Source organism: Erithacus rubecula (genome assembly GCF_903797595.1).
Source record: "Erithacus rubecula genome assembly, chromosome: 3".
NCBI classification, from domain to species: domain Eukaryota; kingdom Metazoa; phylum Chordata; class Aves; order Passeriformes; family Muscicapidae; genus Erithacus; species Erithacus rubecula.
Window position 1 is genome coordinate 66,024,253 of NC_136689.1, and position 27,050 is coordinate 66,051,302.

General features: G+C 38.8%; 1 protein-coding gene across 2 annotated transcripts; it reads left to right on the forward strand.

Annotated features, from left to right (window-relative positions):
• The first annotated feature begins 590 nt into the window (after positions 1 to 590).
• ECI2 (enoyl-CoA delta isomerase 2) lies at positions 591 to 25,856 on the forward strand. 2 transcript variants are annotated; one of them, XM_079302759.1, is made up of 11 exons: positions 605 to 745; positions 10,118 to 10,306; positions 14,000 to 14,162; positions 15,409 to 15,507; positions 17,175 to 17,366; positions 18,114 to 18,183; positions 19,530 to 19,632; positions 21,267 to 21,387; positions 23,474 to 23,563; positions 24,402 to 24,545; positions 25,383 to 25,856. In XM_079302759.1, the coding sequence occupies exons 3-11, from the start codon at positions 14,040 to 14,042 to the stop codon at positions 25,536 to 25,538; spliced, it is 1,098 nt and encodes a 365-aa protein (XP_079158885.1). In that variant the 5' UTR covers positions 605 to 745; positions 10,118 to 10,306; positions 14,000 to 14,039; the 3' UTR covers positions 25,539 to 25,856. The 2 variants fall into 2 exon arrangements, with proteins under 2 accessions (XP_079158884.1, XP_079158885.1); XM_079302758.1 differs by lacking the exon at positions 10,118 to 10,306 and having other exon boundaries at positions 591 to 745.
• Positions 25,857 to 27,050: the final 1,194 nt, after the last annotated feature.

Consider the following 27,050-nt stretch of genomic DNA (forward strand, 5'->3'; position numbering starts at 1 on the left):
TGGCAAGGGAAAATGAAATATACCTTCAGGAACTGAAAATGAAAAAGCAAAAGCTGGGCAATAAATAGCGATATGTTTTATGTTAGATGGGGCAGACACTGGTGTTTATTCTGCTCTTACACAGTGCCACATTTTTTGGGTGACTAGCCTGGGGAGGAGGAGACTCAAGGGTTTGCCTGAAGGGAGGTTGAATCCAGGTGGGATCGGTCTTTCGACCAGGCAACCAGTGACGGAATGAGAAGACATAGTCTCAAGCTGCACTAGGAAAGCTTCAGGTTCAACATTATGAAGATTTTTTTTCACGGAAAACGTGAAGACATTGGAATGGGCTGTCCAGAGAGGTGGCAGCGTCACCATCCCAGGAGGCCTTCAAGAAACAACTGCATAAAGTTCAGCTTAGGTGGTGCCATGGTTTAACTGGTGTTGGGTCACAGGTAGGGCTCGGTGATCTCAGAGGTATTTCCTAACCTATTTTCCTGCGATACCCGAACATAGCAGCGCCCTCCCACTACTACCACAGGGCCGAGCTCCGCGCGGCGCGGCCCCGCCCTCAGGCCGCCCTCTCCGCGGCCATGGGGGCGGCGATCCAGCCCCGGGCCGGGGCGGGCTGCTGACACCGGTCCGGCCCCGCCAGGGCGGGGTTTGCCGCCTGCTCCTCCCTCCCGCCTGCTTTTCCCCTAGTTATGGCGGCCCCGGCCCTGACCTTCGTCCGGAGGCTGTGCTGGCGGTCGCCCTGCGGAACAAGGTGAGCGCGGATCGCTTCAGGGCTGCCCGACGGGGCCCTCACGGGGCGGGCTGCCTGCGGTGGGGCCGGAGGGTGCCCGTCCTTCCGTCCGTCCGCGCCCGGGGGGTGCCCGTCCTTCCGTCCGTCCGTCCGTGCCGGGGTCTGGGCTGCCCAGGTGCTTCCCTGCCCGCGCCGCTGGATGAGCCGGGCTGGCGTTCCCGGGATCGCCCCGGCTTTAGTGCACCGGGCCGGGCGCCGCTCTCCTCCCAAAAACGGGGGAGGTCGCTTTCTGTTAAAGCCGGGGACCCCTCTGGCCGTACTACCGCTTTTACGTGTTTGAACACAGCGTGGGAAAGCTGTGTTTGATGCCTTCCTGAGGTGAATATTTCACCGGCAGAAATGTTGTTGGTTAGGCTGGGGGTGAGGTATCCAAAACCGTACTAAATGTGTAAAAGAGTGTCGTGTTTGGGCCTTTTCTTGTTTTCTGTGTTTTATTTTATCAGTCCCATAACTCATACAATCATAAATGGTTTGAGTTGGAAGTTAAAGTTGAGTTAAATTCGTGTAATTCCAGCTCCCCTGCCAGGGGCAGGGACACCTTCCACTGGACCGGGTTACTCAGAGCCAGCCTGGCCTTGACAAAACCAAGCTTTACTGTGTGCCCAGCTAATTAGGGCTTCTTGCTAAGACTGTTCTGGCTTTCCAAATAATCATGCAGTATCTTCTACACCTTTATTTATCACATATTTGCTTTAAGTAAAGTGTCATGCAGGAGCATGCGGTGCAGCAGCTGTGCACCCACAGGGATAGCTGGACAGTGGGAAGCAGAAGGAATGGCTTGAGTTGCAATTGCACTTGGAATTGTGTGATATACATTTTTATTGTTAATGGCTAAATTGGAAATTCCACTATAAAGTTGCTTGTAAAGTTGCTTGTCTATGAATAAGAATCACCAAGTATGTCAAGTCAGAGAATTTCCTCTTCCGATCAAAAATAGCTTAATACTCAAGAAAAAGCAAGGTGTGTTAAATATACTTGGTAAACAAATTCCTAAATAGAATAATGGAGCAGACATCATCATACTAATAGATTTAAGGATGTGTGATACTTTGATTGGTAACAACATTCAGATTTGACTGTTACAGTTCACACTTTGATAAGTGATGCTTTTACTCAAGTATCAAAGTATGTCTGTTAGGCATGAGTGCATCCTAACCAGAAGACTGTGAGACATCTATGCATTAAATTGTAATATTTTTCACTCAGAGCTTTGTAAGAAATTATTTGAAGTACATGAACATCCTAAGACAGAGGGAGAAACAAAGAGAATTATGTGACTTCTGCCCTCATTTCAAAAGAAGAGCTCTCTAGGCAAGTTTGCTCAGCTAAATAATAATAATTCAATTTATCTAAGTTGTTACAATGAGAGTGAGGGGAAGCAGTTTTAAATTGAGAAAACACGTTTGCCTGCTGATCATCGTTAGGTTGGTGGAGCCAGATATATTTAAAATGTATTCTGTATGAGACAGCAGTTCATAAATCAGTATTAATAAAGGGTTCATGTTTTTTGTATTTAATCAGATATAATAAAGAGAAATAGTGCAGTTTTCCTAATGCTGGAACACTAGAAAGTTGAACTTTAATTTCTGTATTAGCAGTATGCAAGCAGAATTTTATCAAAGACACTGGCAACATTGCTGTGCCACTGAATTTGGGAAGCATTTTTTGCAGTCTAATCTTGAAAAAAGGAGTCGTATCCTTGGAACACTGAAAGAGAAAGACTTGTACAAACATCAAGGCAAAATGCAAGATTTGCTCTTACTTTGTTTTGTTTTGTTACTTTTTCTAAGCAAGATGTTCATAATTCTTTCAGACATAGAATTGTAAATTCCACAGGCTCTTCTTGTCCTGCCCTGTTGAAATATACAGGATTTTGAGTTTAAGTTTGTCTGAGGAGAGGGGATGCTGACATAAATCCATATTCAGAAGAGTTTTACTGGGGCTGTATGCATTTGACAGTCTTTGCATTCAGATCTTTGAGGTTGGAAGTCCCTTTGCAATCAGTTCTTTGCCATGAAGCTTTCATAGGAGCACTATTAAGTGCTGGTATTTAAGTGAAGTGAGTTGAAAGCCAGTTAATTTTCTCTTACTCTGTTGGCTTCTCCTTGCTTCTGTAGCCTTGTTGGTCTCTCCCTGTGCCTGGAATACTTTCTGCTCACAGTAAGTCTCTACTACAGCATCTGGTTTTCAGTGCTTGGGAGGCAACACTCTTAAGAGTTTTTCAATTCCACCTGTCTCTTGAACAGCATTCCAAATCTCTTCTTGGCATCCCCTCATCATCTCATGACAAAACATCTGGATGTTTACAGCCCACCCATATGGCAGGAGCTCAGGTGTTCCAGCACAATACACAACAGTCCCTATTCAGTTTCTCAGGCTTTTTGTACTAATTGATCCTTCTCCATGAGTTGCTCAATCTTTACTGGGTATTGCAGTTGTATTTGTTGGATGTCATAGCAAGCACCCTTTAATAGATTTATGGCAAAGCAGGACATTATAACCCTTCCATCTTTTCCTTTACCTCTCTCTAACTAAAGACCTGTAGATCCACAGAAAAAGGCTATGGCTGTTTTCTGCCTTGCCTCCCACTGAGCCAGTCAGATGTAAAGTCCTGGGTCTTCAGGGCCCAGAGGCTTTGCTTTGCCATGAAACTGTGCTTTTATGAAGAAGTTGCTCCACTGAGAGCAGGGGAAGAACTGGTCTCTGGCAGCTGAGAGATTATTTCTTGCTTCATCAAGAGACTGTGCTCAGGAGCCTCCTTTGATTAGAAGCAGTTCAGTATTCCAGACCATTCCCTGAAAAGACTTCTTGATTGCTGTTAATGATGTTTCACCTGCATCACAGTTTTTTGTTTGCTTCTTTTTAATATGTGAGGAGCACATAAATGCGTTTTTCCACTGCTACAGATGTGCAGTAAAGTTTCCTGCACTTGAAAAGAACTCTGGATGTCAGCACACCCAGAGGACACGTAAGCCTTGCCTTGTGGAAAACCTCTTTGAGCCTACTGCCATCCTGGAGGTGACCAGTAAGTCTGGTGGTATCCCCTTTTCCATTCTCTTTTTTCCAGGTTTGGCAATGAGTACCTAATTGGCCTCAGAGAGAGTCTGCCTTGTATCCCTGTGGTAGGAAATGTCTAGTCCTTTCTGTCAATCCTATTCAGATAGTTGTGGTTGGTTATGGATGGACATACAAATTTTAGGAGCTTTGTTCTGATGTTCTCATGCTGGCTGAGCAAAAAGGGCACCACTGCTACTTCAGCCACTTTCCCCCCACGAGGCTCTGTCTGTATTGTAGCAGCTTTCCTTTTCTTTCCTACTGTCTGCTGTCATCCCTAATCCAATTCCCTTCACAAGGAGGAAGATTGGATTTTTGTAGTGTTGTTCAAAAGTAATAGATCAGACTATATTGTTAAAAACCCTGTTTGCAAACCCTCCTGAGTCTCCTAGGGGTCTATACCAAAACCTCTGGTGCTGACAGTAGAAGCTGCTTTAAGAAACTTCCCCCAGATGTAGGTGAGTAGGGTCTTGTTTCCCTCCTGGTCTCACTGAGGAACATCTGGAACATCTGTCTGCCAACTTCCCCACTCGCTAGCAGTTGAATGGGAATGCATCACGGCTCACTGAATGGGAAATGTTCACACACAAGGGTTGTGTCTTATTCACAGTACAAAACACAGACCCTGATCCTACACCAGGGAAGCCCTGTGGAGTATGTTTTTTATTCCCTGATGCTGTCTTACAGGATCTTGCATTTTGGTTTCTGACTCTCTGAGAGTTGTGCCTCTTAGTGCTGAATTTCAGGCTGCAGTAGTGTGCCTTGCTCAGCTCTTTGCTATTCCCTATCAACCAATGTCATTTTCTGTGACGAATTTCCATTTATCAGCTCTCCTTGGCTTGTGCTGGATCCTGTAGTGCTTTGCTGTGCTCCTCCTGCTTAAGATAACCATGATTATCTTTGCAAACTTCTCTTTGGTAGGTCAGATCTGTAGTTCTAGTTCGTGTTTGTGATCTGTGGGTCACAGATCCTTGCCTGGTCAGCAGAAAAGCAAGCAGGGCACGTATCTGCCTTGATTTTAAACCTATTTTTTCCCCTCAGCTTTTCTGTTTGGGTGCAATTCAGTTTAGGAAGTTTAGAGAACTCATTGTACTTTCCTTACCATTTAAGTAGTATTTTTTTTTTTTTGTTTTATATATTAAAGAAACCACCTTCTTTCCTTTCTTGAAACCTCGTGCCATTTGACTTTTGCAGTAAGTTTTTGCAAAATATTGATAAAATCAGATTCCCTTAGCATTTGTAAGGTAACTTTGTCTTTCAGAAAGGTTCTTCATACCACCAATGGATCTTGAATTTCTTTTTCTTTAAGGGCCAGGATTCTGAAACATAGCCATTGGAATAAACCAATCCACTGTGTTTTGAATATTTGGCTTAACTAGTCAAAGGAATGAACGACAAAATGAACAACTAAATGTCTTAATGGGAGGCTTTCTCTGCAAATACTCATGTTAATTGCAAGGGTTACTATATCTTATTTGCTTATGCTGGTTTACCAATAAAACTTAAAAGACAGAAGGTAGGGTTGAGATGATTGGATAGTTTTCCTGAAAAGTGTCTTGGTAAATTTACATCCTTATTTAAGCACACTCAAACTGTTTTGAATGAAAATACACACAGCAGTTAAAATTAACAAAATGTAGTCTAGAGCAGCAAGCTGTATGTAATTGAGTTGGATTTCACAGTTCATAGCTAATATCAAGCCAAGGTGTCTGGAAGTCATGAGGATGGATTGTTGTGGAACACAGCTTTCTGAGCAATCCCAGTTCTCTAGGACTCTCCTATGTGAGATGGTTCATGGTTCTTTTTAAGTTTCTTTCCATTATGATCATATCTCTTGTACTATCAGGACTGGATGCTGTGATCCAGATGTGGTCTTATCAGTGTTGAGTGGAAGAGATTTCATTCTTAATTATGAATAAAAACTCTTTATTGGGAATTAGAAATATTGTATGGGTTCTTTGCTGATTGTTTGGCCCTCCAAAAGAGTGGTTAATGTTTTTCTGGTAAGGTGTTCTGATAATATTTTTTCTGGTATAAGGTCTAGTGTAAGAGGTATGTAGCTTATAGCATGGCCAATAATTCTTGAATAATTTGGTCCTTAGAAGCTGACCATTAAACAGGGTAATTTTTTAAATTTCAAATATGCTGTCATTTCATACCATGATATATACATGTTTGCTTACTGCTTCAAACATATCAGTAAAGTCAGCCTGTTTCTGAAACAAAAGAATCCATTTGGGTTTGTGTTGATTTTCTTAATTGCCAGTACAATGCCAGATGAAAGACACTTTTATTCAGAAGAAGAATTTGCAATTTACATGGCTTGTCTGCCTCTTTCCCACATCAATAATTCTATATGATCTCTACAATGATAGCAGAAGCCAGTTTGATTCTGCCTGTGTTGCATCCCCACTTATAACTGGCACAAGTCAGCACAATCTTCTGACCTCTGTCTTGGGTGCTGCTTTAGGTGCAGCCTTCTAAATGCTATAATTTAAGTTTTTTACACTGCACTAATAAGACATGATGTGAAGTCTCTAGGTGTGTGTGTAATTTCCATTTCAGATTAGCAGATTTTTCTTGAGTAAATTTCTCCAGGTCTTTAAAGGCAACCTGTTGGTCCGATTGTGGATGCTGGAAATACTGACAAAACCATGAGCAGTGTGCTACTTTGTGTTTAGACGTGAAGTGTTTGATTCTAAGCCGTCTGAAAGAAAACCAGATTTGGGCAGGACAAGCCATTGGCAAATACTGCATTGTTACTGTTTTGTTCAGTATTCTTTTTGTCCACCCCTATTGTATCTAGGTGTGATGGATTCAGGAGAGAAAGTAAGCCTTGGACAAAATTTTAGTTTCCTTTCACTGATGCAGCTGTGCTAGTGGGAGTGTCAGTGGGTGTTCTGATGTGAGTGGGGAGCTGCAGGAGCTGCCTGTATCCTTGGCAAGAAACCTATGTTGGCCCTAAGCCATTAATATTAAAATATATGTTTTCTTGCTCTCCATAGAGCCAACAAGATTTGTCCCTGCAAGCCAAATCAAAATGGCTTTTTCCGTTCTCCATTAGCAGCTAAATGATTTTGAGTGTTTTCATAACTTTTTGTTGTTACCTTGAATAAGGATGTGTAGGAAATGTATTTGAGTTTGCTGCTCTCCAAATGCTGCAATAAACTGTGATTTTCAGCAAATGTCACATATATGAGTATTGCAGTTCTATATTTTTTCTGCTAATGTTCCCATTTTTAACTTTGAAATGTGTTTCAGAGGATATCTGTTTGTAAACCTTCCTGCTTTTAGAGATGTTTTGCATGGACTGAGCATACACAGGAGGTTCTCTCATGCCTTGGCCATTTACCATGTCCAGTCAACTTAAGTTTGCTGGAAAGAGAGTTCTTGTGGAGATTTTGGGAGATAATTCTAGTGTCACTCCCAGCAGCTGTGATGAGAGCATAAATAAAACAAAACTGTGCATGTGTAATGCACAAAGATCAGACCATTTAATATCTCAGTGAATGGTAATCTAGAGCTTTCATTCTTTGCTATTCTTTAATGTTGAAAAAGAAACTGTCGAGCACAGCTGAGCCACTTGCACTAAACAACAGTGATTCAGCACTTCAATTTGCCAACAGACACATAATTATCCTCTAGTTTTTATATGTCAAAACAATGTAGAAGTGTAAGATAGTAAAATCTGATAAGGATTTATACACCAAACTTGTGTTTAGAACAACTCTTGAAACATTCTAATGTTAAGGGGAAAATAATTTTACTTTAATTTCTTTCTGTTTGTTACAGGAGAAGGAAGTAAATTATAGAGCATTTGAACTGATGTTTTCAACCAGTTAGATACATTGGAAATATGAGAACACTAGGAACATTCTTATTGCCTAATAGCAATAAATTTTAGTTAGTGCTGTGGTATGGTGGGGTACTGTGCTATTGAAACAGGAAGAGATAGTTGTTTCCTTATATCTTGGGGATTTTTTTTTTTTTAGGAAGGCAGGAGTTCTCTCTACTGAATCATCAACTCTTTCATGGTGTTGCCATGGTTAATAAAACTTGGTATTTCCCCACTTTAAGCAGTATGGGGAAAGCTCTTATATTGCTGTATAAGTGCTTGGGCTATGTAAAAAATTTATGAGTCTTTAATGTTACATTATTATCTGTTTGGTTTCAGTAGACTATAATCAATGGTGTGATGAATGATTACTTGGGGAACCTGAAGATTAAAATTTTCTAATCATTTTTATGTTAACAGCATAGGCAATAGCTTCCTCTTGTCAGCAAAATAAAGTGAAGTACAACTTTAAATTTATTGCATGCAGAAAATAATGCAAGTGATAGGGAAAATGATAAATATTATTTTCCTGGTTACCAAGGAAGTGTGGTGCTGCTAATATTTTGCTCATTGTCATTATTTGATAATTAAACTTTCTTTTTTTTTTAATCTTGTTAGAGATTCTGATATGAATGCTTGAGGGAGGATGAGAGAAGCTGATGTGTCAGGTTAAATTTTCTTTTTCAGATGGTTCACTCAGTTTTCTCATGCTTACAGTTTAAATACAGGTTTCTATTCCCCTCACACTCATAATTTCCTAACAGTTGCTACAAATGCCAGTGGTGACAAGCTTTCCCACCAGCTGTGCTCCTGTGCCCCTTGATGGAGCTGAACTAATGATCCAAAGTTGCTATTCCTTCTCCAGATCCCTTTTCCCCTCCAGGGAGAAAAATCAGGATAGTTTAAAGGGAGGATCAAAGTGGAGAAGTGCTGCTGAAAGCAGGGAAATGGAGCCTGGAGCTGGTTGGAGTGGTGCTGTCCAGGCACCAGCAGGCAAGGACCACCCCAGTGACCTTGGCAGGGAGCACGTGTGGCTCCTTGCTGTGGATGGATGTGTCCCCAGCAGCAGGACAGGCAGCAAGGAGGTCTCCTTTGGTTGCTTTTCTCCTGTGTGGCTTCACAGCAGCCTCTAAGAGCAGCACTTGCTGGTACTGGGGCAGGTGAAGCTTTTGGGGTGCATTTTAGGCTCCTGAACCTTGTAGAAAGGTTGGAGGTCTGGCTGGCACCTGCAAATCAAGTGTGGGCTCGGCTGGGATGTGTGTGCTGTCCCTTTGCAGGGATTCAGGAGAGGCATGCCATCAGAAGTTTGTTTCAGGTTATAACCAAAGCACCTTGAAGTTTGTGGGAATTGATTGCTTTGTGTCATAACTAAAAAAAAAAACCAACAAAAGCCAGCCCATACAAATCTTTAAACAGCAGCAGCAGCAAACCAGTATTTCATTCCTTCTTATGATAGAAGGAACTTGAGCAGAAATAGTGCCACTTTATGATGCTGTAAAAACTTTGTGTGTGGGAAATGGTAAGGGGCGGTTACCATGCCCTTTACTGTTCTGCATGAGAAATGTGTGGAAAGAGCAATGGAAAAAAATACAGCACCTTGAGATAGAGATCATGGCAAAGAAGGGATTCTGTACACATGATCTGAAGTATTACACATAATGGACAAAAGATGATGTGGGATTCATCCAAGTGACAGTTTCATGTGCTTCTTGTTTCTGTCTAACAACACTTCCTGCTCTTTTTCTTGCTTGTCTCCCTAAAGCTACTTAAAATAATGTAAATTGAGCGTTTTCCATTTCTGTCAAGAGTTTTAAACCCATGTGTATCTAGCACCACCCTCTGCTTTTAATCCTAATAGGATTTTTAACTGCTTTTGTATGTGCTTTATTTCCTCGGGATCTACTAATGTTTAAAAGAAAACTTGTATAAGCAAATGGAAGATGGATTTCAGGTATATCCATCCCTTTCTTTTGTTGAGTCTGACTGATGTTTGATGTGCAAAGAGATCTTTTGACTTCTGTTGAATCTTTATGAGGAGACTGCTATGTTGCTTTAAAAGTTAGAAAGTGAGCAGTTAGTATTTTACAAAATATTGGAATTTTTAACTCTTTAAAAGTTCTTATGTGAGTGACAGAACTACAACAAAGTGAGAGGCCTACCTTTAGCAGCTTTGCAGTCTTTTTGTGAATAATTTCAATAAAGAGAAATTACTTTCAGTGTAATTGCAGCCCTAAATTTAAGAGGCATTTGAATGTTTACTGGCCTAAGAGACATTTAAGTGAACAGGTAGAGTGAATAGGAATGAGTGATGAGCCTCCAAGATATGCTGAACGACTGAATGGCAGCAAAGAGAGGTCAGAACCAAGGCAATAAATACGAAATAATTGTCAGCCTGGGTGTTTCAGGTTCAGACAGTGATGCCCCGGATTTATTTCTTTTTTCAGAGTGTACACCTTGCGGAGTCCCCAGTGACTGGTCTTGCAGGAGAGCGCAGGCATTTGTCATGGACTCAGACTGCACTGCCAAGTTGTGACTCCTCTTGCTTCTGTCTCTCTGGTGGGAGCTGGCTTTTTACCCAGCTGGGGGAGGTTGCCCAGCCCTCACCACTCCTCTGTGGGTCCACTACAGCAAAGGTAATTTGTAGCAGTGGGGCAGAGGCAGCTAATTGGCCACAGGGTGCAGAGCAATAAACAGGAAGCTTTGTGAAGGAAATGATTTTGCTTTGTTGTAGTGAGTAGATGAGGAAGAGAAATACAGAGGGGTTTTTGATTGCCTTTCCTAGGCTTCTTTTTCTGCTTGGATTAAAAGCTTGCATGTCAGGTTCCAGACTCTCTACCTGCCTTGCATGGTTTCCTCAAAGTCTTGTGTGGCCACTAAAGTGGGACATGGATTCGCTCAGGGAGTGACTAAGAAGGACTTGGTGTCACAGCAAGGGAGCAGCAGATGGAGGGAGCAAGTTGTTGCACACTGTACTGCAGCAGCCTCTGCTGTTCCTGTGTCATTGGCACTGTGGTGTGGCACCCCTGTGCAGTGCCAGAGGTGGCAGGGCTGCTGTGTGTGTCATCTCCTCACTCTGTGTGATCTACTTGGGATGGAGGAGCTTCCTTACTGTTCATGTGTGCCTCTGAAGAAGGAAGTCCTGCCCAAGATTAATTAAATTGTTAAATAACTCAATTTTTCCTTTGTGTTTTCATGCTTTGTTGTTCTTTTAATAGAGAAATCATAGTAATCAGCTTAGCCTTAGCGTGTTGAGAATTGATGAGCATGCCTGATGTGTAGGAAATGTCTTAGAGATCAGAAGGTAGAATGTGAATCATCAATGTCCTGCAGAGAATTGAGCTACAAGCAGCAAGGAAGAATGAAAGATAAAAGGCCTTTTCTTATAAACAGACTTTAATAAACACCGAGGTTGCACAATTCCTTATTGCAAATCAGTAGGTAAGGAGGAAAAGAAGAATGAAAGATAAAAGTATTTGAAGTGGATAGATAACAATTTTAACCAAACATTTAACTAAGAAGCAAAAAGTGAATATAACCAAACAGCAGAGTTCCTCTGAGCCACGAGTTACTGAAAGATCATTCTACTTTTCCCCAGCCAAGTTATTTTGATTCAGCTAATTGTTTTCTCATCCTCTTCTAACTTGTCTACTTTGCATCCATAATAAGGAAGAGAACTGTGACCTGCTAAAAGCAAAGAAACTCAAACCAAACCAACCTTAACCATAAATGTGTGTACATTCCTTCAGACCAGCTACTATGGCATCCTCCTGTCCCCAAGCTGCTCACTGTCAAATGTTGTTAATTTATGATCATTATCAGATTGTATAGAAAAGATTCTTAAAGCCTTTTTACGATACTGACCACAGCCTGGAGTGAAATCCATATTGTCAAACATGATGTTAACATGATGTCAAACATGATGTAAACCCAAATCTCCATTTTTAAACATGGGATCTACCTTGGCCACTGCCTAGACTGACAAGAAAATTTGTAGCAATACACAAATCATCTTGGGGACAGTAGCATTCCAGTAATTCCAAAAATGGCTAGCAAAATTGGAGGGGAAAAAAAGCCAAACCAAAACTAATAACTACTCTTTCTCCACTCTCATTTCTTCTTCCTGTAAATGTGACTTTAAAAACACGTTTGGGAATAGGAACTGAAAGTGTCATGTTCTGGACTTGAGGACAGAGTAATGAAAGAGATGCAGTGTTAAAAATCTTGTATCTGTTTCCATTTAGGTGCACTTTTTGCTGTTGAAGGTATTTTGTATTTTTTTGATGCTGAAAGTGGAGTCCATAAGATGGCTAAATAACCTCCTGACTATTTAAGAGATGAACTCATTAAACTCTGTCAGAGTCTTCTGAACACACCAACTTGAATGCTGGTTACAGTGAGAGCTGTTTACCCCTGTTTGTCTGGGTGCACTGCTATCTTAAAAAAGGTTTACAGGTGATGAGCTTAAGTAAAAGGACTTTCTGTTCCTGCAACCTTTTCTGATAGCCTGTTCCATTTTTTAATTGTTTAGATAGGTTTCTTGCTACTGGCAGAAGATTTTGAAGCAAATTTTTAAATCCTTTCACTTCAAAAGAAGTTCTGTGTGTAACAAAAACTATTCTTTCCATATCTGTCATTCAAACTTGGTATCTCCAAAATTTCAGAGCTTAGAATTTATTAAGAAAGGAGGGCTGTAATAGGGTATAAAACCAATTGGTCTTACAAATATTTTTACGTATCTATCTACATAAAATGAAAGAAATAAAATTTATGGGGAACAGTTTGCATTCTTCACACTTTCTGCCTGCAACTTTTGGGTTTTCATCAGAAAATAAATTTTCTTTAAGAAATAACAACAATGAGGATATTTTTGAGATAGGCAGTAGAACATCTTTTAAATTCTCCTCAGGCATGTATCATGATTTTTAAATTGTCCTGTAATTGAAATATTAACATTAAATTGATTAAGCATTCTGTCAGTCTCCATTTGAAATACTCATTATTTTTTCAAATAAGACTGATTATAAAATCTATCATATACATGATGTTCTAACATGACAGGTGTGTCTGTAAGTTAGAAGAGGGAAAGTTGGACCTTTTTTCTTTTTACTAGAATAGAGAAAGAAGGTTCATACGTAAACTGCAAACATTTAAAAAATAATAAAAATGCTTAACATATATTGCAATTTAACAAAAAAATATCCCCAGACTTTTGCCCTCATACATCAAAATTGTAAGGCTTGTTGGCTTTTGATTCCAAACTTTACTGAAGCAAGCCTGCTTTTATGAAGTATTATAGAATTGGGTTAGGTTTGCTACTTTTGGGGGAGCTTTTGATGGAACTGCCTTTTTCTGGTGGGAAGTGGTTCCACCAGAATATTTTGGCTGCCTTTTTTATTTTTTTTTTTTTCTCAAGTGTCTACAAGCTGGTGTACTGACAGTCCTATTCCAAAGGATGTTTTGAAATGAATCTTCACTTGTGATGCCCTGAAAGGAGAACCAGACTTTCAAATTTAAATACTTCTAGCTGGAAGCATGCACACTTGAAAAGATCATGAAGAGCAGACAGGCTGCATACTCTATTCAGGATGCATAAAGCTGCTAATCATAGAACCATTTAGGTTGGAAAGGGCCTTTGAGATCATCAAGTCCAACCATTAACCCAATGCTGCTAACTCCCATCAGTAAACCATGTTCCCAGATGCCACATAGACACATCTTTTAAGTACCCCCTGGCATGGCAGCTCCACTATTTCCATGGGCAGCGTCTTCCAATGCCTGACCACCCATCTGCCTGTTAGAAAGAATTTCTTTGCCAGTCTTAAACTTCCACTGGTGCTGGTCCCTCAGTTGTTACTTGTGAGAAGAGACTGATCCCCATATAGCCACAGCCTCATTTCAGGCAGACTGACAAGGTCACTCTGAGCATCCTTTTCTCCAGGCTAAAAATCCCAGCTCCCTCAGCTGCTCCTCCAAGGATTTGTGCTCCAGACCCTGCGCCAGCTTTGTTCCCTTCTTTGGACACATTCTAGCACCAAAATGTTTGTCTTGTATTGAGAGGGCCAGAACTGAATGCGTTATTCAAGGTGCTGAGTACAAGAAGATGAGATTTAAATAACTAATAAAAATTAATAACTTCCAGAGGTTAAAAGCGAACTTCTAAAGCAACTTTCTTGTGACTTTTAGTATCTTACTTGTTGTTGTTTTGATTAGTGTTGTATGTAATGTTTCACGTTTACTTTAAGTATCTTAAAAGGAGTATATTTATTTCTCCTCTAGTCTTTCACAAAAATCAAGTAATGAGATTTTTTTCCCCCACTTATTCCCAGGCCAACACAAGCTGTTTGTGTTCCAGCAATTCACCTGCACATGACTGCAGCCACCATGCAGGTCAGCCAGAAGGACTTCCAAAAGGCTCAGGAGCAGCTGAAGCTTTTGAAAAAGGATCCTGGGAATGAAACTAAGTTGAAACTCTATGGCCTGTTTAAACAGGTAGGCTTGGCTTGACTTCTGTTTGGGAAGGAGCATTTATAACCTGAGGGGATGGGCCTGTAAAATTTATTTAAAATGCAGGCTGTTCAAATGTATTGTGTGTTAACAGACTCTTCATTTTATGTGTTCAAATTGTTTTCCTGAAATGTCAGGCCCTTAAAATGTCTGAATTCTGAGAGAAGCTGAACCTGTTTTTCCATGCTTTGAGTAGAAACCTGTATTCAAAGAAATAGAGCAAAATTGCATTCATTGTGTGGTGCCTTCCATATAATAATACTGATTCAGCTTTGGAAAATGGCTTATGCCTAGGAAAAAAAGAATAGCCTGAATGCTTCCTCTTAAATTTCTTGTATCTACAGTCATCTGGGCCTATAATATAATGGTCTTGACATTTGAAAGTTGATTTCTGGGGTTTTTTCTTTTTTTTTTTTTTTTTTTTTTAAAGTTTTTTTTTTTTTAAGGTTTTTTTTGTTTATTTTGAATTCAGGGAACTGTTCCTCCACAGTTTGAAAGAAAGCTGTTCTTTACCACAGCACGATAGGAGATCTTTGCAGAAATAGCTTTATGTCTATAGCAGAGCTTGTATTGGTATTTTGGGAAGTATTTGTGAATCAGGATTGATTGCAGGGTCAGTACAGGCTGTGGCTTGTAATGTTGAGGAAGGCAATTGGTAATTCATTTATTAAAACCTTAAAGACAGCTGATGGTTCCAGGTAGCTTTATTGATTATTAATAGTGCCTCATAAATGTCTTCTTTCTTTCTTTCCTGTCTCCCACTTGAAATATTTCTTTCCAATAGCTTATTTTTCTTCAGGAAAACTGATCATAGAATACTTCGGGATAGTGCCCTTGCTCATAGCAGGCCCAGCTTTGAAGTAAGATCCAAATTAATAGATCCTATTCAATGGTCCCTTCACACAGCTAACAAGTCTTTAACATTCTTTGTAAGTATAAAATTTCCACAATTTTTGAGGCAGGAGAGCTTAACATGGATGAGTATATTGGAAACCAGTCTCTCATATTGGTTAGGTGCTTCTGGAAGCCCAATACAATATTAGAAATAGCAGACACTGAAAACCTCGTGGTATGTGAATTGTCAGCATGTTGTCCAACCAGTATTCCTTCTCTCTCAGAATTGAATTCTGTACCCTGATCACATAAGTATTCAGAACAGTCATCATTTTTTTCCACCAAATCATCTGAACTTTAATCAAAGGTTTAAATAAGTCTATTTCTCTCTTTTAAGGCTACTGAAGGTCCCTGCAATGCTCCAAAACCAGGTATGCTGGACTTCGTCAAGAAAGCCAAGTGGGATGCATGGAACTCTCTTGGCAATTTGTCTCAGGTGACAAAACCCTTAATTTCACACAGATACTTTGTAGATTACCTTGAAGTGCCTGGTTGATAAAAAAACTAAAAATATGACATAATAGTTGAGCATCTCTGCTTCAGCTATCAGAATGTTTCCTACTGTGTTCCTCAATCAATTCACTGCTTCAGTATTTGGAGATTTTTTTGTTTTTTTCTTAGTGTGTAAGCCTAGTTCTAGATTATTACTGCCAGCTTATATCTGTGTAAGAGATCTTCTGTGAAATAGTGAGTTTTTGCATTGTGGTGCAAAAGATGGATTGAGTTTCTCAGTTCTTACAACAAAACACAAATCTCTGAATTCAGCATATTTATACCTTTGCCATTTTAAAAAGTCTCTTATGCTGTTGAGCATAGAAGACTAGAAAAAATTGGTGCATTGAGAGCCTCTCTTCATTCTTTCTTTCTCAATATATCTTGATATTTTTAGTATCTTTCATAACCTTTAGAGAAGTCAAGTGAAGCAAGCAGGGAGAATAAAGATGCAGAGATACATAAGCATTCCTTTTTCATGCAAGCTTTAGTAAGTCTGCATAGAGCTGCCAGGGTTTCCTCAGCTGCTATTAAATGAAGGAAACAAGCTTTTCAAATCAGCTGTGTCAATGCTGCATTAGGCCTGATGCTCAGTAGTAGTTGCTGAGCTCAGTCAAAAAGATTCTTTAATGTAGGGGAGTGATTTTGTATTTTTCGGGGGTTTTTTTTTGTTTGTTTGTTTTTTTTTAAAGAAAACACAGTTGCATCGTTTCAGGATATAAGATATTGTTCTGCTTTGGGGTTTTGGGGTGCATTTTGATCTTTTGTTTAATTTGGGGTTTTAAGGTTATTTTTGAGATGGCCCTGCAGCTTTTAGGAGTAGTCAAGAAATACTTAAAGAAAAGAATCAGCTCCTCAGGTTAGAGTGGATAGACAATTTCATGTGCTACTCATTAGGGATTATAGAATTGTTCAAAGTATATTATCCTTACAAGCCAATAAGTTATAACAACCAAGTACTTGAAATTCTTTTAAATCACTGCTTACTTTAGAAATAGGGAGATAAGATTCTTTAGGCTTCTTTGTGTCGTGTTAGTTCTAAATGAAAATTATTGTCTTCAAGCAATTTTAAAGTGCCATAAGATCCATTTCAGTGCTCTTAATTTCAGCAACACATATTCTAAAGTAAAATTTTTTGTTGGAGGAATGTCTGACTGGAAAGCAGAAACATAGGATCCATAGAGATGTGTAAATGCTGGGAATATGACAGAGGTCTTTCTGGTAATCTTAATCATGGATGGGGGCACTTTTCCAGCAAAATAAATCATACCAGCATCTATGCACTTTTATTTTGTGAATCTATTGCTGCTGCCTTTTAAGGTGACTTGAAGTATGTTCTGCAGTGCTCAAATACAACATGCTCCCCTCCTCTCCTTCCTAGCTGGAATATATTATAATGAAAATTTTAATTTTCTTTTGTCCTGAAACAGTCAGCTTCTCTTCCCGCTCCTCCCAGGTACTCATTTTATTAGTCCTGTAACTGATTTAAATTTTAGATTTTCATAATCTTGTGTGTGTTATTTTCTTCCTACTTTTTTAAAAGATTTTTTTTCTTTTTTTCCCCTTTTTTATTTCCTTCCCTGTTTTTTAGTATCTTTTCTTTTATTGCAGGATGATGCCAGACAGAAATATGCAGAACTTGTCTCAAGTCTGGTCTCTGCAGAATCTGCTGGCCAGAAGAAAGAGGCTTCCCCAGAAGAGGGCAGACATGATGGCTATGAAACATTAATAGTTACTACCAAAAACAATATCACAAAGATAATGTTTAATCGACCTGATAGGAAAAATGCCATCAACCATCAGGTAAAGAAATGAACTTGGGAGTATTCATGAATTTTTTTCTGTCTGGACAAGCTACTTTAGAACTGACTAAAGTGTGGTGGTCTGAACTTTGTGAGGGATCCAACAACAACCTAAGGAATAAACATCCAGTACAAAATGAAATAATTCAGCTAAGATTTTACAGATTAGGCTTTTCTGCGTCTCTTGATTTCTTTCAAAATTAATATATACGATTGTAGTCTATACTAAATTAAAATGGCAAACTGCAGGAAGACTGGCCTGTATTTTGGATGCAAGATTTTGACTGCCATGTTGAGTATAACAAAGCATTTGTGCAGCCTTTGGCTCAGCACTGCTGTGTGTATATGTAGGTGATACTGTTTCCCACAGTTATCTTCATGAGTAAGTCCATCCTGTTGGAAGCATCACAACTGCAGAGATATCAGAGCAGGGTCTTCATTCCACTGCTGCTAGTTCTTTAGTGTGTTATTTTGTCCACTTAAACTACTATACCAGTGCTTGTTTTTCCAAAGGACCTTATTTTGTCCTTTAGATTTGCACTGCAAGTTTTGAATATTGCAAACATGTGTCTTTATGGTCAGAAGTATTTCACATGTAATACCAAACTTTCTATGCATGACCAATTTTTCAGTACTTAAAAGGATCGTAGCTAATCTGTCTTTTGAGTTCCTTGTTGTCAGCCTTAATCTCATTTTATATTCTTTTACAGCATCTCATTTTTACTTTGTTGATTTTCCTTTTATGCAGATGTACAGGGAAATTATCAAAGCGCTTGAGGAAGCTGGAAAAGATGATTCTACCATAGCAGTTATTACTGGTATGTTTTATATTATACCAAGGTATAGTACTGACAAGAAATACCTATCTGTGTCTAGACTAAGGTAAAATTAAATGAGGAAATTCTTTTCTCTATTATAGACCAAGTATTTTCTGAAGTGTTTTGGCAAATTTTCTTCAAGCTGGTGTTTTAAATTCTTAAGCAACCTTTTGTTACATCAAAACATCTTTCTATGCTGAGAAGAAGGATGTGATTACTCCTAAGGGCTTTACTACCTTTGAGTAGCTGCCTGTCTGGTCTGTTCTTATTGGAGAAAAGTGTCTTTTTAAGAAGTTAGTCAAAACTTGAGCTTTGGCTGGCAGCTAGGTAGTGTGACTTTAAGGTGAATTTGGGCTTACTCTGGGGTAATTGCTTGCAAATTCTTCTCCACTATCTGCTTTGCCAACACCTGGTTCCCATTCCCAGGTTGCTGGATTTCTTTTCTGTAGCAATGACTGTGCACCACAGCCCTTACAAGATAAAAAAGGCGATTCACACAACTGAAGCTGGAAAGTCTAACACATTATATAGCTGTGAGTCAACAGCAAACACCTCTGCAAAACCTTTCTGTTCCTTTTCACACAGAGAATAAGAGCTGTGCAGTGTAAATTAGGTCCCATCCTGTGAATGTCCTCATGGAGCAAAGGATGATTTAGGCAATTGAGTCATACAGTCAGCTTTTAAATGTTTCTTGCTTTTTGGTGGTGCCTCAAACTGACTTATACATTGAATACCAGTTTTATCTGTTTCTTACTGAAGAATCCATCTTCCAGTACAGTGATGTCAATGCAGTGCTGTCAGTCTTATTCTTAGACTGCTTTGCCTTTTTCTAAATAGATCACAAAAAATGTGCAAGTCTATCACATATTAAATAGGTTATTCTGTCTACTTTTTATTTCTTCATCAGTTTGAAGGTGGGTGAAGGGAGATGCATCAGCTTACATTTCCATTGTCCTGTTTAAAAAGAAGTTTCTTGCATCTAATTGTTTGAATGGTTGCAAATTGACAGAAAAAATGGAGAAAATATGCAGCAAAAGAAATAAAATCTTTTTTTCATCTAACAGTTACAGAAAAAAAGAAAATTAATTTTCCCCATCAAACATTTTTTTCTTTACATTCTTTAGCTTTTTATTGATTTTTTTTTTTTCCCAACAAATTGACAGTCAGAACTTACTTTTAAACCCTAGGTGTCCTTTAAGGTATTGTGTATACTTTGAGAAAATCCCTCTAATTACTTAATGATATTAGACATTCAGGATGAAATTCTTTTGTAAATGTAATAAATGAAAGCTTCTCTTTCCTACTCAGAAACCATTGGTGCATTTACTCCTATGTGTTCTCTGCAGGAAATGGAGACTACTATAGTAGTGGAAATGATCTGAATAATTTCACTAATGTCCAGCCTGGTGAAATGAAGAAGATGGCAAAAGATGGAGCAGTATTACTCAAGTAGAATATCTTGGTTTCATATATGCATGAGTTACTGTAATGAGAAAATATAATTTGCATTTGTTAGAAATTACGATTAGGCATTGTTAGAAAAAAAACAGCAGAGACCCAGTTATGCTACAATTCATCTATTTAGGTGACTGTGTCTTAGGGCTCACCATGTGCATAAATACAAAGATTGTGTGGGAGGAAGTGCTATTAATTTTATGAAACAAATAGATTAATTTAGAAGTCTTTTTAAGTACAGTGATGCTAAGGACTTGATTTCCTTCTTTAGTCCCCAAAGTACATACAGGTTTAATGACAAAAACATTGTTTTAACTGGGTATGAAAAAAATTGGGGGGTTTTTGATATCCAGCAGTGTCTCCACTAGCAGGAAATGCCAAAATACCTTCACTGGCAGACTTCTTTGAACAGAGACAGATGTAATGAGCTTGTTCAAAATTGCCCAGTAATTCTGGGATCTTGATTCTGCCTTTAAGTTTTAATTTACCTCTTAAATGAATTTATTTTCGAAGGCCAAGTCGATCAGGGATATCATCTCACATAAGGGTCTGTTTCTTTTTTTCCCTTACTTAAGCAGATTTTGTCTTCTCTTTTACTTCTGTATGTGTTAATTGCATCTGAGAGATGCTTGCAAATTGGATTGTTTCCTAAGGAACTTGTGACTGGTGGAAAAGCTAAAATACACATAAAATCGATGGTTTTGGGTTATGTTTTAAAGATGAACTGCAAGTCAAGTACTCAGTTTTGCAGCTTTTACTTAGGTGAGCTGTCTGTGGATCACAGTTGCCCCTCAAAGTGACAATGATGCAGTGTGAGCCTGTAGTGAAGATGTTACTCAGTGGTACTGGGCAAGTGTTCCAGCCTGTGGTGTTTTGTAGGGTGTTTGGCACAATGCAGTGTCTCATGTGCTTTATGGTGTTTGGCACAATGCAGGGTCTCATGTGCTTTATGGTCTTTAACCTTGCTCTTGTGAGAAGCCTGTGTTTGCTGGGCTGTTACTATTACACAGGCACAGTGCTTCACTACAACCAGTGCAAAGAGATGCCAGAGAAATGGAGTTCTTACTACACTCTTCTCTTTTGGAAAATGTTTTATTTTGAGAATGCATTTTGCACCTCTTGGATGGAGAAGCAGCTGTCAGATGAAACAAAATGCTGTTTCTCAAACCTGTACAAAAGAGCACTAGGGAATTCTGTGTTGTGGTAACATCACAGTGTTGGTGCCCATTGGGGTTTCACTGCAGAGCAATCTGTGAAGGGAATTGCTATCCCATGGGTGGAGTTGGGATGGATATGTAGGCAGAGACTTCTTGTCAGTGAGCTGTATTCAGCAACTGTAGCTGAAGAGGAAAACACTTCCATAACTTGATCACAGAAACTAGGAAAGCTCTGCTGACATGTACATGTTTGGTTCTTCGTAGTAAAAGAAATGCAGCTGTTTCAAGTAGTTCTTATTTTGTCAGAATTCATTTCTGAAAGACTCAAACCATATTTTATATAGTTTCTATCTAGCTCATGGGTTTTGTTATGCAGTGTCTAATGGTATGTTTTGCAATTTGTTTATATTGGATGAAAAACACTTGAGATGTCTCTTACATCTTGCATCTTCTGTTTTCCCTTCTCTCTAGAGAGTTTGTGGGTCATTTTATTGATTTCCCCAAACCACTGATTGCAGTGGTGAATGGCCCAGCTATTGGAATCTGTGTAACAGTCCTTGGTTTGTGTGACCTTGTCTATGCTTCTGACAGGGTAAGTACATTACATGGCCTATCCCAAGACAGTCTTAAAGTCTCTTTATGTATTAAATATTATTTGATTTGGGGTAATCTGAAAGAAAGGAACTCTTCAGAAAAGGCTAAAGGCTTTGTATATCACATCAAGGAAGACCTACTTATATTAATAACCAGCCCAGTGATGCATCTGCCAGTGGGTAATGTGCATGGAATTTCCCGTGCTGTAGTTATGCTTATCAAGTTACTGATACCAGCTTAGAGGCTCTTTTCTAGAAGTCCCTCTTCTAAGCTGGTGTGAAATTATGTTTTTAAGGTCCCTTTTAGGTCTGAAAGGGAGAGCAAAAGTTTATTGTGGAATGGAAGTTCAGTAGCTGGCTGAAGCAATTCATTACCGATCACTGATGAGTGTGTCACTCCTGGCATATGCTTGTATAATGTGCATGATTTATTCAGTCAATTATGGCCCATAGATCTCTTCTTTTACTAGAAAAATGTTGACTTCTCCCTCTTTCACCCCTCTCATCTGATCTTTTTTTTTGCTACAGGGTGAACCTATTTTTCTTCGTTCCTCAGTTTAAAGGACAGTCTATATTCATCCTCCCTTGGAATAACCTTAGCCATCAGTGTACAGAGCCTATTAGATATATCTCAGGTGTACCTTCTCCTCCCAGTCTTTCCCTTTTTTTGAGCTGAACAGCTGCCATTTGTTCAGCTTTTCCTCATGCAGCCTGCAGTCACATTCCTCCTTCCATTTGCTCTGTCTCTTTTTAAGTATAGTAGTACAAGCTGAACACGTCACTCCAGCTCATGTCTTACTGATGTGAAATGGAGCAGAAGAACTTCTCCACATTCTGCAGGCTGTATTTCCAATTTGATAGACCAATGTGTTACTTGATTTACATTCTTGTGATCTTATCTAATGCCTGGATCCCTTACTGCAAAGTTGCCAGTAAAACAGTTTTCTCTATTGTATATCTAATGCTACATACCAAGTTGTTCCTGACAAACTTTAACTTGTCCATCAGTAGTATCTTCTTACTCATACCTCTCAATTTTATTAAGACTATTTGGAAGTCTAGTCACTTGCCCTCAGCATATTATCTTCTTATAGGCATGAGTTAGTATAGATTTAGTTGAAGTTCAATCCAAATACACGTGAAATGTTTTGTCTTGTTAACATTATCCTTCTTTCTTGAATGGCTTGAAATTAATGTTTGAACTTCCTTTTACTGGTTGTATACATAATATTAGTAAATGCATCTTATTTTTGCCTTTTTTCTTTTTTAATTTCTGCATGCTTATATTAGTTGCATACTTATTGTCTGACATAGTTTTCACTTTCTGTATATTTGTGTTTAAAGTCCATGACAAGCTCCTTATTTAGAATCCACTAGTACCTTCCTACCTGCACTGGGACAGCTTTTGCTTGGAGCCCTTGGTGACAGTTCTTGGAGGATTTCTATAGGATCTAATCTAGCCTTTCTCTTAGATTATCCTTCATGACAGTTTTCCTATTACCTTCGAGTTTATTGTAGCCTTCTCAAAGTTGATTTTTTTTCTGTTCTAACACTGTTCAGTTCTAATTTATTATTATGGTATTATTTTGTATGACTCCTTGCTGAATTTCTGGCACAGGCTTTATAGATTTGCTTAAAATTTGATGAAGGAAGATTCAGTGACTTGAATTTTTCAGGAGAAGAATAGACTTGGTGTGCCTTCAGAAAGACAAAAATGCTTTTTGCCTCCTAAGTTATTTGGAATATGTATTTAATAACTTCTAAGGGAAATGTGCATGAACATCCTTTCTGTAAAGATTTTGCACATACACATTAGTTTCTGTAAGTGCTGTATTCAATTAATATGGCTTCATCAATAGGATTGTTGGATGTGGGCATGGAATGATACAGAGGTGCCTCTGGGGTGCATTGAGAGGATGAAGCAATATTACCAGAGAGTATTTGAAGGCTATTATGGTAATAGTTCAGATGTGTTTGATGAACTCTGTCTCAGTGGAAAATTTAAAATGAAAATTAAATCCTAATACTTAAAGTCCATGCTCTGATGCAACGTTCCCTTTATTTTGGTTTTGTTTTTTTCCCCAGGCTACGTTTCACAGCCCATTTAGTCAACTTGGGCAGAGCCCAGAAGGATGTTCCTCTTACCTGTTTCCAAAAATTATGGGCTTAGCCAAGGTAAGAATGTCTGCATTGCCTGTAGGATCATCTGACCTTTGTGTATTGGTATTCTCTGACCATGAGAGCAAGTGTGGTCTTCTGTCCATCTCTTAATTTCTGTCTATTCTAGAAATAAAACTAAATTACAGTAAAAAAAAAAAAAAGAGACAACAGAATCAAGGTTTTTTTCTCATAACAGCTTAAATCCTTTTTGCTTCTTTTGATATGCCACAGAAAAACTCTGGGTAGTTTTAAATACTGATCTGACATTTCATTAATATAATGTAATTAATATAATATTGTGCATTAATATAATGTATTTTTTGAGCAGGGTTTCAATCTATAAAGAGCAGAGCAAGTGCTTCATAGACGTCCAAGTACCAAGAGTAGTCTGTTCAGTGAGACTCAGCCTAACCAGAACATGTTCTAGAAATCTTGGAGTCATTGCAAAACACAAACAAACACATTTATGAAGAAGGAATTTCAGATTGAAATTCTTGAAACTCTGCTCAAAAAGACGTGTACGGTCCTAGTGAAGAGTGGGAACTGTAGGCCAGTCCCAAGTGATGAAGACCAGGGGTTGATTCTGGGTGTGCATCTTGCTTAACCTCTTTATTGTAGCCTGGATGATGAGACTGAGTACCCTGCTGGAGCAGAGCCTTTGAAGTAGACAGCATCTGAAAGTTTCTTAATAACAATAATAGTAACAATAGTCATCTATTCTGTGTTCTTTTCAGAGGGCAGGTATTAACAAGCAAGAGGGTAAAATGTATGTGATGTGGAAGCGTGCAGCTTCCCTGTCAGATAATTCAAGTCTTGTGTCTTGCTGAATCACACTTTTTTTTTTTTAATATAGGCAAGTGAGATGTTGCTTTTCAATAAAAAGCTGACTGCAGCAGAAGCCTGTGCCCAGGGACTTGTGACTGAAGTCTTCCCTGACAACAGTTTTCAGAAGGAAGTTTGGGCAAGATTAGAAGCTTATGCAAGCCTCCCCAAAAATGTCAGTATTTTAAATTTTTCTCCACCTTGTTAGCCTGTAGCATTCTCAATTCTTCTGCCAAATCTATCGTGTCACTTGGTTTCACTTCATCCTTAATCGAAATAATGAGGCTCAATATATTTTCCTTCAAGCACAGATCTGTCCCTCTGCTGCTAGGAAACAGATCCTTCTTTTCTAGTCTGTCTGCATCTAAGAGAGTCCACTGTCCAAGGAGATGCAGTGGCTGAAAAGCCTTACAAATTAACTGATTAATCCACCTGCAGTGGTGTGTGGATGCAGTGTCTCTGCGTGCCTTGGTAGCTTCTCTTAGGTTTTTATTTTGGCAGTAGTTTATATTTAAGAATCTTATCACTGGTTCTGCAGTATTATTATAGTGTGTGCACACTGGGTACTCAAGATGACACTGGGTGGCTTTAATTTTTGCTGAACTCAGTTTTCCTGCTCCCTAGTTTAGGATTTGGAAGATTGCTGACGTCATGGTGGTCTTGTGTTACCTTGGACAGGAGGATACAGCTGTGCCAGCTGCTGATAATGCAGGTGGCATTTGACACTGCAGACAGTTGAATGGGTTTTGTTTCTTTTGCCCATTTACTCTGATTATGAGCACTTAGGGGATTGCTGGTTTACTTCCCAGGAGCCTTCTCTACCTTATTAGCAGTATGGGGAATTAAATGCAATAAATACTTCAAGTGAAAAGATTGACTAAAAACTAAGAAATCTGTTAATGCAGATGTTAATACAGTTGGGTTAGGATTCCAGTGTGGGTTTTGTATTATTTTCTGAAGCATTAAAGTATAGAAAACTTACCTTCCTAATGTTCCTCTCTTTCTCCTCCAGTCCTTGGCAGTGTCCAAGCAGCTTTTACGAAGCATGGAAAAGGAGAAGCTGCATGCAGTCAATAGCAGAGAGTGTGAAGTACTGACGGAGAGGTGGTTGTCTGATGAATGTGTAAATGCTATTGTCAGCTTCTTCCAGAAGAAATCAAAACTCTGATCTTCACCAGGAGAGTAATTTGCCATCTGGCAGTAGCCTAATCTGCTCTCATCATTAATAAACTTCCTCTTTAAATAGTATTTCTTATACCTTTTCATGTGGTATATCTCTGTTCTGAATAACAGGTTAAACCTGGTACCCAAAACTGTTATGTGCCTTGGATCCATTGTGAATATTTAGGTTGGGGAAAAAGGTTAATTATTCTGTAGGTGTCAGTGATGTTTATGAATAATACTAAAGCAGATTCTTCCAATAGAAGCAGGAGATTCTGTAGCACTCTATTTTGATAGCTCTGAAATAAATATCTTATGAATAATACTTTTTATTTGTCTGTGGGAAAATAAATGCTGTATTAATAAAAAAAATAAATGGAAATATTTAATTACTGTTGTGGTGATTCTTATTCTTTATGTGATACATCCTGACTGAGAGGCCAAGTAGTTTTTGGGAGCCCTGTTAATTCACAGAATTCACATATGTATTAACCTACAAAAAGGCATTCACTTGACAAAACAAAAGATGTTTGTTTTGAGCTTTGTGGGTCTAATCTCCAATGTATTTTTCCATTAATTGCTCCATATGACTCCTTTTCTATGGAAAAGTGTGATGTGTTTGCCTTCCTGATGGAGAAATGAAGCCCATCATAGCCTGTTGATGGATGAAATAGCAGAAACAGGGATGCCTTGATCAGTAGGTGCCAGCATTCCTCTTACAGCAATGGGAGACCAACTACTGCTCTCTGTGAGTAATGAGAATAAATCAACAATACCTCTAGGGAATGGAACTCCTGTGTGGTTTTGGTTAACTTTTGGAAAACTTAAATCACTGCCTCAGATCACTTAGGAAGTTCATAACTTTTATGTTCACTAAATGTTTGTTTTGAATTAGCATTTTTAGTAATTTATACACATTTTTATAAGTGTCTGGTATTAGAACAATGATGAATCTCTTAAGACAATTTCTATTTACTCCATACAACAAGGCAGCAACTTTGGATAATTTCTTCTGAAATACAATCACTTATTAATTGTATCTATTATAATTAGATTGTGAGAATTAAATGAGTGTTCCTGAATGTTCCCTTCCAAGGTATCACTGTGGGATGATGCCCATTTTCCTAATGGGGGTGCAATGCACAATAGGATTCAGGTCCTGCTTAGCACAATTACACACACACACCCATTATCTGCCTGTGTTTGTATGGAATCACAGGCAAATAATCAAATGGACCACATAAATACCAGAGGCAAGATACCTGCACCAAATTGCAGAAAATAAGGTGTTCCAAGCTTACACTGATTAGACTTGCAACATTTATTGATTATATTCGTTATAGTTACTGCTAATGCAAGACCTGTTTGGCTAAAAGCACATTTCAGACCAACCAGTTAGAAATCCAAAGTCTGTCAGAACCTACAAAACTCTGCCTATGAGCAATATCCTCAGTATTTTCAGGCCACATTATGAACCTAGCTTTTGTGTTTCTAATATTAAATTTGCAGTGAATATCCA